The sequence below is a fragment of the Silurus aristotelis genome, assembly GCF_946808225.1.
Source record: "Silurus aristotelis genome assembly, chromosome: 25".
NCBI lineage: Eukaryota > Metazoa > Chordata > Actinopteri > Siluriformes > Siluridae > Silurus > Silurus aristotelis.
Window position 1 is genome coordinate 12,768,014 of NC_139598.1, and position 12,114 is coordinate 12,780,127.

A 12,114-nucleotide genomic window follows, 5' to 3' on the forward strand; every position below is an offset into this window, starting at 1 on the left:
ATATATATATATATATATATATATATATATATATATATATATATATATATATACGTATTGTGGCAGTGGGTATGTGGACAAGCTCCGGTTTCTGAGTAGGGGTTGGAGCCGGATGAAACGAGTGGAAAGAAGCACATCTGTATCTGATGAGACTAATCAGTAGGGCTGCAACAACTAATCGATAAAATCATTAATGAAATTCGTTGTCAACGAATGCCATTATCAATTAGTTGGGCTTCTGAAGTTACGGATTTGCGTGACGGCAAGATAACAGGCACTTGGAAAAATGGCAGACAGTACAGGGTCAAGTGTGCGTCCCAAGTCATCCAAGGCATGGTTGCATTTTATAATAAACGCAACTGAAACATAAAGAAAACTGTACCTGGAAGTGATGCAAAGCAGAGCTTATGTGGCATGGAAATACCACAGTGATGCACGAGCACGTGAAAAGAAAACACACTGGTGTGACTGATGAAGGTGAAACATCAGCACGGTGAGCAGAAACTGTAAAATCCTCACCATGTGAAAATGGTACAGTTTAACGAAGTGCTATTGTGTAAACGGTTTGTTTGCTAACTTCGGGACAGTCGCACTGGATCTGTTCTGGTGACATAGTGATGGATTCAATTAAACTGGTGCAAACAAACAATAAATCTAAAAGCAGCAAACAACAGCAGCAATAAACGATTCGATTTTTAGTTGTGGTTTTCAGCGAATGCATATTTTTTTTCCTTTGTTTTTTTTTTTTAAATAAGTCTGTTCTCTCACTGCGTTTCCCCTTTCCATTCTCTTTTTATAGCATTGGTCTGCTACAACATTAACTTATCTGTTTTAAAACGTGATTTACTGCGACTTTACTACGTTCAAAAGCTTGTTTTCAAAGTTTGTATATTTAATTTATGCATGTATCATTTAATAATTATTCCAAATTAAATTGATTCAATATTGTAGATGCTTATATCTACAAAAATGAACAAAATAACAGTGTATTTTTTTTTTCCAAAACAATTGTCAACTGGCTATCAGCAAAATACTACAAAATACTAATCCTGATTAATCGATTATCAAAATAATCATTAGTTGCAGCCCTACTAATCAGTGCACTGTTTGTGCCCGGCAATGCCACAAGAGGTGCGTACAGCCCGCACGAAAATGTGGGAAATGTTACAATTTGGTCGTATCACTATAATCATCGTAAGATCGAAAAATGTATTCTGCTATATTTGTACACAATATTAATATTGTCATATAGCTCAGCGTTACTTCAATAACCTTCGTAAGAAGAGCTATCTACTTAATAAACTAGGAAATATAAAGCATGAAGATACTCAGGTCGTAACATGGTCTTACAGGTTTTTTCGGGAAAATCTCTTGATGAGGGGGAAAAAAATAAAAATACAAAAATGGCACAAAAAGTCAGAATGTCAAAATCTGTGCTGGAATAGAATTGTGTGTTGATCTACTAGTTTAAGTTTGGCCAAAATGTTTTACTGCACACCGTATTAGGCTATTTCAATTTTTTTAAATTTATTAATTCTGACCGACATTGAAAGTGTAATTTGTGTGTATAGGACAGCTCTTTCCCTCATTATGCCTTATTATTCCCCGTCAGCCACACCTGTTGGCATCACCTCTCATTACAGTATCCGTGGTGATGCGAGCCGTTACAGCCGTGCACCGAATTCGGTGATTGACTCGGATGTCGTGATTAAAGCTTGTCCGAAATTGTACTGAGGAATTGTGTGAGAGATTGTGTGTGTGCGTGTGGGTTTGAGTGAGTGAGAGATGTAGAAAGTGCTGTTAGCTGTTCGGGAGGAGAGAGAACTGAGCCTGAGGGCATGCTTTTTGTCAGGTTTTAATTTCCGTGTAAAATGTCAGCCGCTGATGGTGTCCGCTGGCTGGCATTAGCATTTCGTTTTAGCCAGCGGCGCTCCGATAACCAGCCCTTATTGAAATATGGAGCCGGTGCGCTGTGATAAACCTCCCCCTCCACACACAGACACACACACACACCTCTCCAGGGACAACTACACAGCTCACGTGTGTGTTGAATATGAACTGTGGATGGTCCCTTTATTTGATAGCGGCTAAAATAAGGGGTTGATTGACAAACCTTGAAAGGAGGAGGTGCCTTGTATAGACTTAGGGGTCAGGAAGTGTGTGTGTGTGTGTGTGAGTGTCTGTCAGTCATCATGGCCGTTCAGGCATGCCGAGTTGGCACCGATTAGAAACAACTGAGCTTTCGCTACAGAAAACGAGAGAAAGAAATCTCACCTCGACTACGTCCCAGTGGTGCATGAACTGCTCGAGTGGAGTGGTGAACACGCTGAGGGGTGAGAGGGCTGACGAGGGGAGCAGTGCCTCATCGTCTGCCTGCTGTAGGGTCCTCAGCCTCTCAGATGAGAAACCTTAGAAGTAGAAAAAAAGTGACACTGCTTGACAACCACTTTCAAATATAGTACGTGTGGCTTTTGGGGAAGTCCCGGCATTGAGAGGCTCTAAAAATGTATTTAAAAAATGGGGAGGGGAAATTAAGCGTTCAAATTCACAAAATAGCCAAGACTAGTATAACCAGACTGGTTCAGGTTACAAGGTGGTTTTGCTAATTCTGACGACTACCCTCTACACCCGTGGTGAGCAGGAAAGCATTTCGAAGTGCACATACGATTGTGGAATGAAAAGATTTTGTCTGTTGAATCTCAATTTCAGCTGCGACATGACAGAATTTCATCATCGACAGCATGAATCCATGAAGCCAACCTGCCTTGTGTCAAATGTTCACCCCAGCGGTGATGATTAGTGGTTCACCAATTAATTGGCACCGATAGTTGATTGCTGGAACTATCGACAAAAATCCATTCCAATATCAATTTCATACCGATCCGTATAGTTTTTCCGGCTTACGGTCTGCTGCCATTAAGAGAGCAGCCTCTACAGGCAAATCACTGACACCACGTGCTGTTTGTTTTTACATGGGTGACTGCGCGCTGCACGAAGTGCACCTAGTGCATAAAGAGCACGGTATTATATTTATTATTTATATCTTTTTTATAATAATTAAATATCTATTTATTAATATATTCATATTAAATTAATTCAGCAAATTTTCATGATTCAGTTGATTAACTAAATAATCAGCAAGTACGATCCAACTTAGCTATTGGTATTGGTAAAATCCACTATCGGTCGACCTTTTCAGGAAAGCATCTCGAAATGTACAGCACAATGGATCGTGAACTAAAAAGAACTCAGAGACAGAATTTCATTATCAACCACATGAATTCATGACTCTTGTTGCTTCTCCATTCCTTCATCAGAAACAGTGCATGTTTCTTTTTGTTAGACTTGAAGACCGCTCCATGAAACAGCAGGTTTCTGATCCGCAATAAAGAATCCTGCTGAAGATACTTCTGGCCTGCTCCACAAATTCCCAACATTACACAACTTATAATATCTGTTTTCAAACAAGTGGTCTCAAACTGGTTCTTCAAACATGACCGTGACACCGAGTGCACCTCAGGGGGCCTCCCTAGTCACCATATCTGAATCCATTAATGTACATCTGAGATGTGTTATAAGAGGAGGACATCGATGTGAGTTAATCATGTCAACATGGAACAGAATCTCAAAGGAATTTTTGTAACACCTTGAGGAATATATATATGCAAAGGGGTACTGAGACTCAGACTCATGTAGAGAACAAAGCAGGTTTAGTAAGTCCTTCACTATTTTAATATTACTATGGTGGAAACACCAGCAACCACTAGGTTGTTCTACATAGTTTGCACCATTTTTTGATGCAGGGACACTCTTCATGCTTTATGTAATTGTGTACAAGATTTCTGTACTCTCTTTGGTCACAACGTGTAGTGTAGGATTGACTTTAAAAAAAAAAAAAGTGGGAAAAAAAACACAATGTGGAATTAAAACGTGGTATGAGTTTTTTAATACCACGAGTTGTTCATTTATTAGAAGTAATTTCTTTTTTACATTCAGAACTAGTATTGGGTGTAAAAATCAACATTTAGACACTAGGACATATGTATTAATATATGTGTCCTTATTACTTTGAACATTACTAACCTCTCAGGGTCAATAAAGAAAAAAGTGAAAAAAAAAGTGAACAAAGTGAACACAACTTACCAAATTAACTTTTTGTCACTCGGACATTACCCAAAAGGCTCATTACAATTTATATGCATGTGTGTGTGTGTGTGTGTGTGTGTGTGTGTGTGTGTGTGTGTGTGTGTGTGTGTGATATATACCTGTCAGTGTTGAAAAAAGAAAACTGAAGTAATCCACGTCCCGCACTGGCACATCCTGCGAACTGCTGGACCAGCCACTCAAAGGAGACCTGCACAAGACCACACACACACGCGCACATTACTGTGCAGTGGTCCAACACTGATCCGCTCTCCCATTACAATGTCCCCCACTGTGCTTGTGTGTGCACTGAAAATGTCAGTCTAAAAATACCAGACACCTGAGATCCCCCATTTCCTCTAAGAACACATTAAAAAAGTGGCCAGTGTTAATATATGAACGTTCACACACGGCTGCGCCGAACACAATCGGATGCACAGAATCCCTATCCTTGCATTACCTCTGCTGCACATGAGCGGCCTGGCCAGATTCCCCCCCCATGAACATTCTCTAACTAGGGGCGACAAATCAGGCCAAATTAGTGCTCAAGTGACCAAATGCATTTTCTTATTATCTAACAGTGAGAATCCATTAGGAAGGACTGTTTAAATTATTATAATTACTTATATATATATATATATATATATATATATATATATATATATATATATATATATATATATATATATATAAATAATAAACATTAAGTTTGAATTTCTCAGAATGGCATGTCAATTAGTCGAAAACCTTTCCAATTAACGAATCAGACAATGATGCCAGAATTCTTTCTGCTTCCCTAAAATCGTGCCCTGATGGATTTAAATATTTGGAAATTAATATTAGTTGATAAAGCATATCAGGAAAAGAATTAAACTATTGAACCAAAATAAATACATGGACTTTGCCTCTGTCAATAATTGGCAGAATCAATACAGTCGAAATTAATATATTGGCTAAATTTATTTACTCATTGTATTCCTTTTAAAATTCCTAAGTATTATTTTAAGGACCCCAATAAAGCTATATCTGCATTTAGCTGGCATAGGAAAAACCCCAAGAGTCCCCAATCTAGTCGCACTTTAAGCCCCATACTCTAAAGGTGGGCTGAATCTTAGATGTTACTACCTTGCTTCTCAATTCACTGTGGATTTCAATTCAGTTCAATTCGAACTTTATTTATTTAGCACCTAACAACTACCAAGTAGAACCTAGATGCTGAACAACGTGCAAAAGGCAATGTGCAAAATAGTAACAAAATAAGAGTTAACAAAAGTAATCAAATATAGCAATATAAAAAAAAAAGAAAAAAAGTAAATAGTAAGAACTAAAACAAAAGAAAAAATTAAATAAGCATTAAAACACAACAAACGTTAAGAAGCAGAAAACTAAGTACACCGGCTACTATAGAACAAAGGCTTTGGTGAACAAGTGGTTCTTTAGTTTAGCTTTAAAGTAGGAGCTGCCACTGAGAAGGCACGGTCACCCCACGGTTTATATCTTGTTCTAGGCACTTTCGAGCAAGACATGATTAGAGGACCTGCGAGTTCGGCCATGGGTTGTTATTTGGTTACATTTAAAGAACACTGATGTGAGATGGGTCTCAATGGAGTAATATGAAATTGAAACTACCCCCAATATCATCTATTCCTTTTTTGAGCACAAGGAAGATGCTTTCCGAGATGATCAAAAACACCATTGTTTAAGATACCTTTGCTGCATGGCAGGAATCACATACTCTTCTAGACTTAAACACATTGTGAACACATCTCTTGACAAAAATCCTAATATCCCAAATTCTATTGCTGACAGAATTTTAAAAAGTTGGATTAAAAAAAGGAATTGAAGCGGTCAGTGGCCGCTATGTGAATGGTATATTTGCTTGCTTCCCTCAACTGTCTGAACTACTTGGCTTGCCGAAGGGTAACTATTTTAAGTACTAACAAATAAGAAATTGGATCAAAATTCATTCATTTGGATCATACCCAAACATATCTGATAAATCAATCCCCTGTTGAAAATCGATTGACTGATATTAGACATACTTCTGCAAAAGCCCCAACATCTTCCATGTATAGTATTCTTAATAATCTTCCAGCCTACCAAAAAGCTCTAATGAAACAAAAATGGGAATCAGATTTGGAATGTTCTCATGATAGAGCCTGGGGTACGCTCCGAGAAAAGTCACAAACTGTACTGCATCTACTAATCACGGACAAATCTAATGAAACATTTTACACAGAACATATTATACATTTTATTAACAAACTTAATTTTGAAAATTCAGCCATGTGTCAAAGATGTAAAACATGAACTGGGACAATCTGTCCATTCCAGTTTTTTGGAAGTACGTAACAGCAATAATCTTTGAAATAACATAAGCATATTGACATTGATCCTAAAGTTTGGATATTGGGTGATGTTAGCTCACTTCACATCATAAAACGTATTTTATATTACTTAAACACTGCAGCAAAAAAACGTATAGTTAAAAATTGGAAATCAGAAACTCCGCCAGAAAGAAGACACTGGATTAATGAACTGGTGTCCTTTAGTACCCCTGAAATAATAAAATATTCTGTTACCGGCAACTTTTAATAGTATTTGGACCCCTTTTCTTGACATCTTACCACTGTTTGACTATGTTGACTGATAAAAACATATTTGCTCTTCAGTATTGTTTACCCCCCCCCCCCCCCCCCCCTATAATTCTCTGTTTTCTCCTGTTTTTGCTTTGGGACTCTATTAGTAACATTTACTTACATTTATCTATGTATTTTTTACCTTTTTGTTAAAATGTATTTAATTTTTATTTTTATAGGATATCACAAATATACTGTGCGATAGGGAGTGTTTTTTTTTTTTTTTTTATAAGGGAAAAAAAATATATGTTTTTGATACACTAATGTGTTTGTATATTTTACAACTCAAACATATATTTACAAAAAATTATATATATTGTGTTGTGAAATGTATTTCAAGGTTAAACAGGTCCCTGGCGGTACGAGTAGTTCTGAAAACCTTTTTTTTTAATTCCTAGACTGCACATTCATCATTCACTGCTGCACCACTGTCTTTTGCAGTCGCTGTTTTACTGATAACTAAAACTCTAAATAAACTGACGAAGTGCAGCATTGAAAAGTATTGAACTTTTCCAGAAGTGCCAAAAAAACGAAGATATGCATAAATATTGAAAACACAAACACACTTAAAACTGAATAGAGTTTCAGAGTCAAGCGACTTTATGGGAAAAAAAAAAAAGATGAGCAACAGCTGCTAATGTTTGTGTGTGTGTGTGTGTGTGTTTTAAATTAAAACAAATTTAAATTAAAACATTCATACAGAGTATGACATGTAGTGGAACATGTATGTGGGTGTGTGTGTGTCCATTCATGAACAATATACTGTCTCTGCAAACCGGATTATTTTAGATTGGGCAATGTACAGAAGTGAGCCAAATATGATTTCTGGGTGGTTTCTTGTGATGTGTTTAAATATCTGGTCAACCATCATTCCCAGGGTGCACACTTACACACACTCTGTCCCTCACACACTCTATTTGTGCCGTAAAAAAATGTTACCATGCAAGCTGGAGGCACAAAACTGCTTTAAAAAAAAACAACAAAAAAAAAATTTAGTTTTTTAATGTGTTAAATTTTCCCTTCACTTGAACTCAGAAACCCAAACCTGTTCCTGAACACAAATCCAGCTCTATGAAGATACGGTTTACAAGAGCTACAGTATAAGAGAGTTCTTGAGTGGCCTGAGTTCTGACCTCAACCCTATTGAAAACTATTGGGATGAATTGGAATGCTGACTGCCTCCAGTCCTCCTCAGGAACCTCACGTTACTAAATGAGCACAAATCCCCGGATCTAGTGGATTGCCTTCCAAAAGGCGCAAAGGTTATTATAAGGGCAAATGGGGACTAAATGTGGACTGGGATGTTCAAAATGCACGTAGAATCTTATAGTCAGGTGTTTGCAAACATTTGTCTGTATAATTTATATATAAAAAGCTTTAACAAATCCTTACAACTCTTTCCCCGAGGACTAAAATCTCAATGTTGTGCTCAATGACTCTTAGTTAACCGTCATTTTATTTATTTTGACGTAATCATCGCGGTTTCGAAAGAGACCTTTGAACAAATCTTGCTGTGACGCTGGCAGGATCCATACACACCGAGCGTGTCTAACAGCCGGATCATCCGCTGGAAACAGTTCACATGTTTAAATATTCACCATATAGATCACCATAGCATCTGTGTAGTGACTCTGGTGTGTTTATGAAGCTGCTGAGGACATCCCTAATGTACCCCAGGTGTACTTTCTTTTAACATTAAACATTAAATGTTAGGCAGCACAAAATAAGTTTATAGGTTGCACACTTTGCATCAAGAAACAAACATTGGCACTGAAAGTAAGAAAGGACAAAAATAAACAGGTCTACGTTGTTTTTAGAGCGTTTGAACATGTTGTACGAGGGCTAAAATATGCTGCAGGTCTCACCTGATGTTTAGTGTCTCATGTAATGTTAAAAAACGAGTTTTGGAGTAAGTTTGAAAGAAATGGAATGTTACGTAATAACACGGTTACTGGATTTGAACACAAACTGCATGTGAATTTGTGAAAGCTGAAGGTTTCAAAGCCACTGGATTTTTTTTTCTTCTCATATTGGAATTTAAAACCCACTTGGAACTATAGAATAAATAAAGTATTAAACATATGTATATTTTGAAAACCCACAAATTTCTATTATGTGTTCTAAATTAAAACTCTGAAGCAGTTTCACTTCAGTGTTCTAACATGCACAAAAACATAAAAAAATTATTTTGGTCCACAAATTTTGATTTGATACTTCAGTTATTATACTTTCAATAATTTTGCAAACACAGTAAATCTGCTCAGTTCGCACAATCTACAGCTGCAAGTTGAGTTTCTGGACTATCCAGGGACAGGTAAAGGCAATCATATCCTGGAATTAGATACTGTGACCTGAATAGAGATCACTTCGTTGCATTCCAGGCTCAATTGCATTTGCCTTTTTCCAGAGTAGCCCAGATCAGAATTTGGGAGCACTTGAAAACCCGAAAGGAAAATGATTTGAATCTAAAAACTCTATTTTACCTTTACCCGTCCCTGGATAGCCCAGAAACTCAACTTGCGCTGTAGATTGTAAAAACAGAGCAGCCTCACTGTCTTTGCAAAAAATTTTGAGAGTATGATAAAAGTATCAAATCTAAATTTGTGGACCAAAATTATTAATATTTAAAAAAAAAATTGTGCATGTTGGAACACTGAAATGAAACTGCTTCAGAGTTTTAATTCAAAACACATAATAGAAATTTGTGGGTTTTTAAAATATACATATGTTATAATATATTAATTCTATGTTTCCAAGTTGGTTTTAAATGACAATATGGGAAAAAAAAATTCAGTGGCTTTGAAACCTACAGCTTCCACAAATTGTGGTGCAGCACATGCAGTTTGTGTTCAAATCCAGTAACCGTGGTATTAACTCCAAAACTCATTTTCAACATTGCATTAGACATTCAACATCAGGTGAGACCTCCAGCATATTTCAGCCCTCGTACAACATATTCAAACACTCCAAAAACAACGTGGACCTTTTTTATTTTTCCTTTCCTACTTTCAATGTCGATGTTACATAACATTGCATTTGTTTCAAACCTTTTCCAAAACTCGGTTTCAACATTACATTAGACATTAGGTGAATGTCTAATGTAAATTAAATGTCTAGTGTAAATGTAAAAATGTAAAGATCTAAACTCAGGGAGGTTAATTCAAAAAGAAATTAACATAAATGCATGCTTTCTGATACATTTCTCCATATTCTGTTCAATTAAATAATAAAATCTTCGATTGAAGATTACAAAAGAACTTTTACTTTAAGAAAAATACAAAGGATGACATTAAAGTTCGAATAATTATGTCAAATCTGTTCGCTTCCATAGTATAGGCAAGAAATTACACCTCAGTGTTCCCAGGTTAGTGCCACTGCAATGCTGACCAGTATAAAGCAGTTTAATGATGCTCTTTAATAAACGATTATATGTTCTTATTTTAAAATGATGAACACATAATTATTATTATCCGTTTTAATAAAAAGATGTCATACTTTAGATTTTTTTTTATTAAAGAATAAATTAAAAAAAGAAAGAAACAAGGCAAACGCTATAAACAGTGCAACACTGCCCCCTAGTGTCTATAAAAATAGCAACCAAAAGCAATTACCTCTAGTGCTGTTATTCTTGTCTATGCTTTACCTTCATCCTAGTGAGCAAACAGCCCTGAGGAACTGGAGTGCATAACACACACACACACACACACACACACACACACACACACACACACACACACACACACACACACACACACACACAATATCACACAATATCACACACTCTGTGTGTTCGCAGACAGAGCTCCCATTAGAATTGTAAGAAAAAACACAAATAAAAGAGTGGCTTTAGGCTAGTGTCTAAAAATCACAATGGGGCCACAGCATGTATCTCTCTCTCTTTCTTTTTCTCCACCACCCCCCCTCTCTCCCTCTCTCTCTCACACAAATGTCCTGATGCTCACAGCATGTGGGTGACTTTAGAATACCCTGTCAATCATTTCGGTTTCAACATTCAACAAAAAACAAAAACAAAAAAAAAAACAAGAATTCAAAATTGCAGCCGGTCCCCAGAGAGCGCGGAAACTTCAAGGACACGTACGCACGAAAGTGTATGTTTTACAACCACCTTTGTCCAAGTATATCGACGCTCTCTAATAATAAAATCTACCCTAACAGTGAATGTGTTGTACCTGTATTCTGGATGACCTCCGTTTTAGCCAAAACAATGACTGGCGGCTCTTTTCCTGAACAAATTAGACATTAAGAGGAAAATCAAACTACCTTTAATCGTGCTCTGGCTGCTTCAATTGGATGATTCAATTACGATCACTAAACTTCTCGGCTGCTGTCTCCGCTTAGCTGCAACGAACAGCCTAAACTCAGGTTTTCACACCTGTCGATTGGTACACGATGTATTCTACCTACCAAATTGAATACTATATACCATGAATTATTTTATCTAATTGGTCAAAAGGTTTCAAAGCATTTACTACAGCAACTCAAGCTGTAATTCTAGCTATAACTCAAATCACAAGTTTATTTGAATGTGCGTGTCCTCATATGTTGTTTCTATAGCAACTTATACAAGATGCCCCGCAGAAACAAATAACACGATTTTGGAAAAAAAATGCCATTACTTAGGTTGTAGCTGTCTGTAAATGGACTTTGGTAGATTTCACATTTAGGGAAGGATTCTCTAATGTCACTGTGCACCATGTAAAGTTTACAAGACCAAAATTCTACCAAATTGATGTACAGATGTTTTACGCAGGCTGGTATCACACTGACATGACAAGATGCATTATTTCCTCTTAATAACTTCAAAACACCAAAAATAAAATATAATAGATGTTCAGGGATTGAATGACTTTACAGTTGCTTCAACAAATTGTTTTAGAGATGGTATAAGAAATGTAAGGAAACAATATATTTTCAAAACTGTAATGTGTCATTTCTTAGTCAATTACAGCAAAAAAAAAAAAAAAAAAAAAAAAATAACCTGGTAGTTTTGGCAGAATGCTGTCATATAAGGAGACTGCTATAGGAAACTAGTCCACTTTAGAGTAATGAACACTAACTTATCTACAGAATGCCACATGCCCTGTTGTGTTTTGATACTTTATATAATACTTTTATAGTAAAAGAACTAGATAAAGGGAAGGTAGAGATACATTTTCTGTTCTACTGTATCTATTTCCTACATAAATTTGCAATATTACCCGCAATTACGTGCAATAACACCTTGAAATATTACCTGAAATGCGTACTTTTTTTTTCTTCCCCATTTGTATTTATACATTGTACTGTGTATATACTGTTATTATAGTATGTG

At 36.4% G+C, this 12,114-nt stretch overlaps 1 protein-coding gene across 1 annotated transcript in view; it reads right to left on the reverse strand.

The window, feature by feature from the left end:
* tex10 (testis expressed 10) overlaps nucleotides 1–12,114 on the reverse strand; it is a 37,206-nt gene that overhangs the window by 7,378 nt on the left and 17,714 nt on the right. Inside the window, exons 11-12 of the mRNA XM_083529882.1 lie at nucleotides 4,266–4,354; nucleotides 2,275–2,408 (exon numbers count right to left, since the gene is read on the reverse strand). Coding sequence (XP_083386008.1) covers nucleotides 2,275–2,408; nucleotides 4,266–4,354 — 223 coding nt within the window. The remainder of the gene's footprint in view (nucleotides 1–2,274; nucleotides 2,409–4,265; nucleotides 4,355–12,114) is intronic.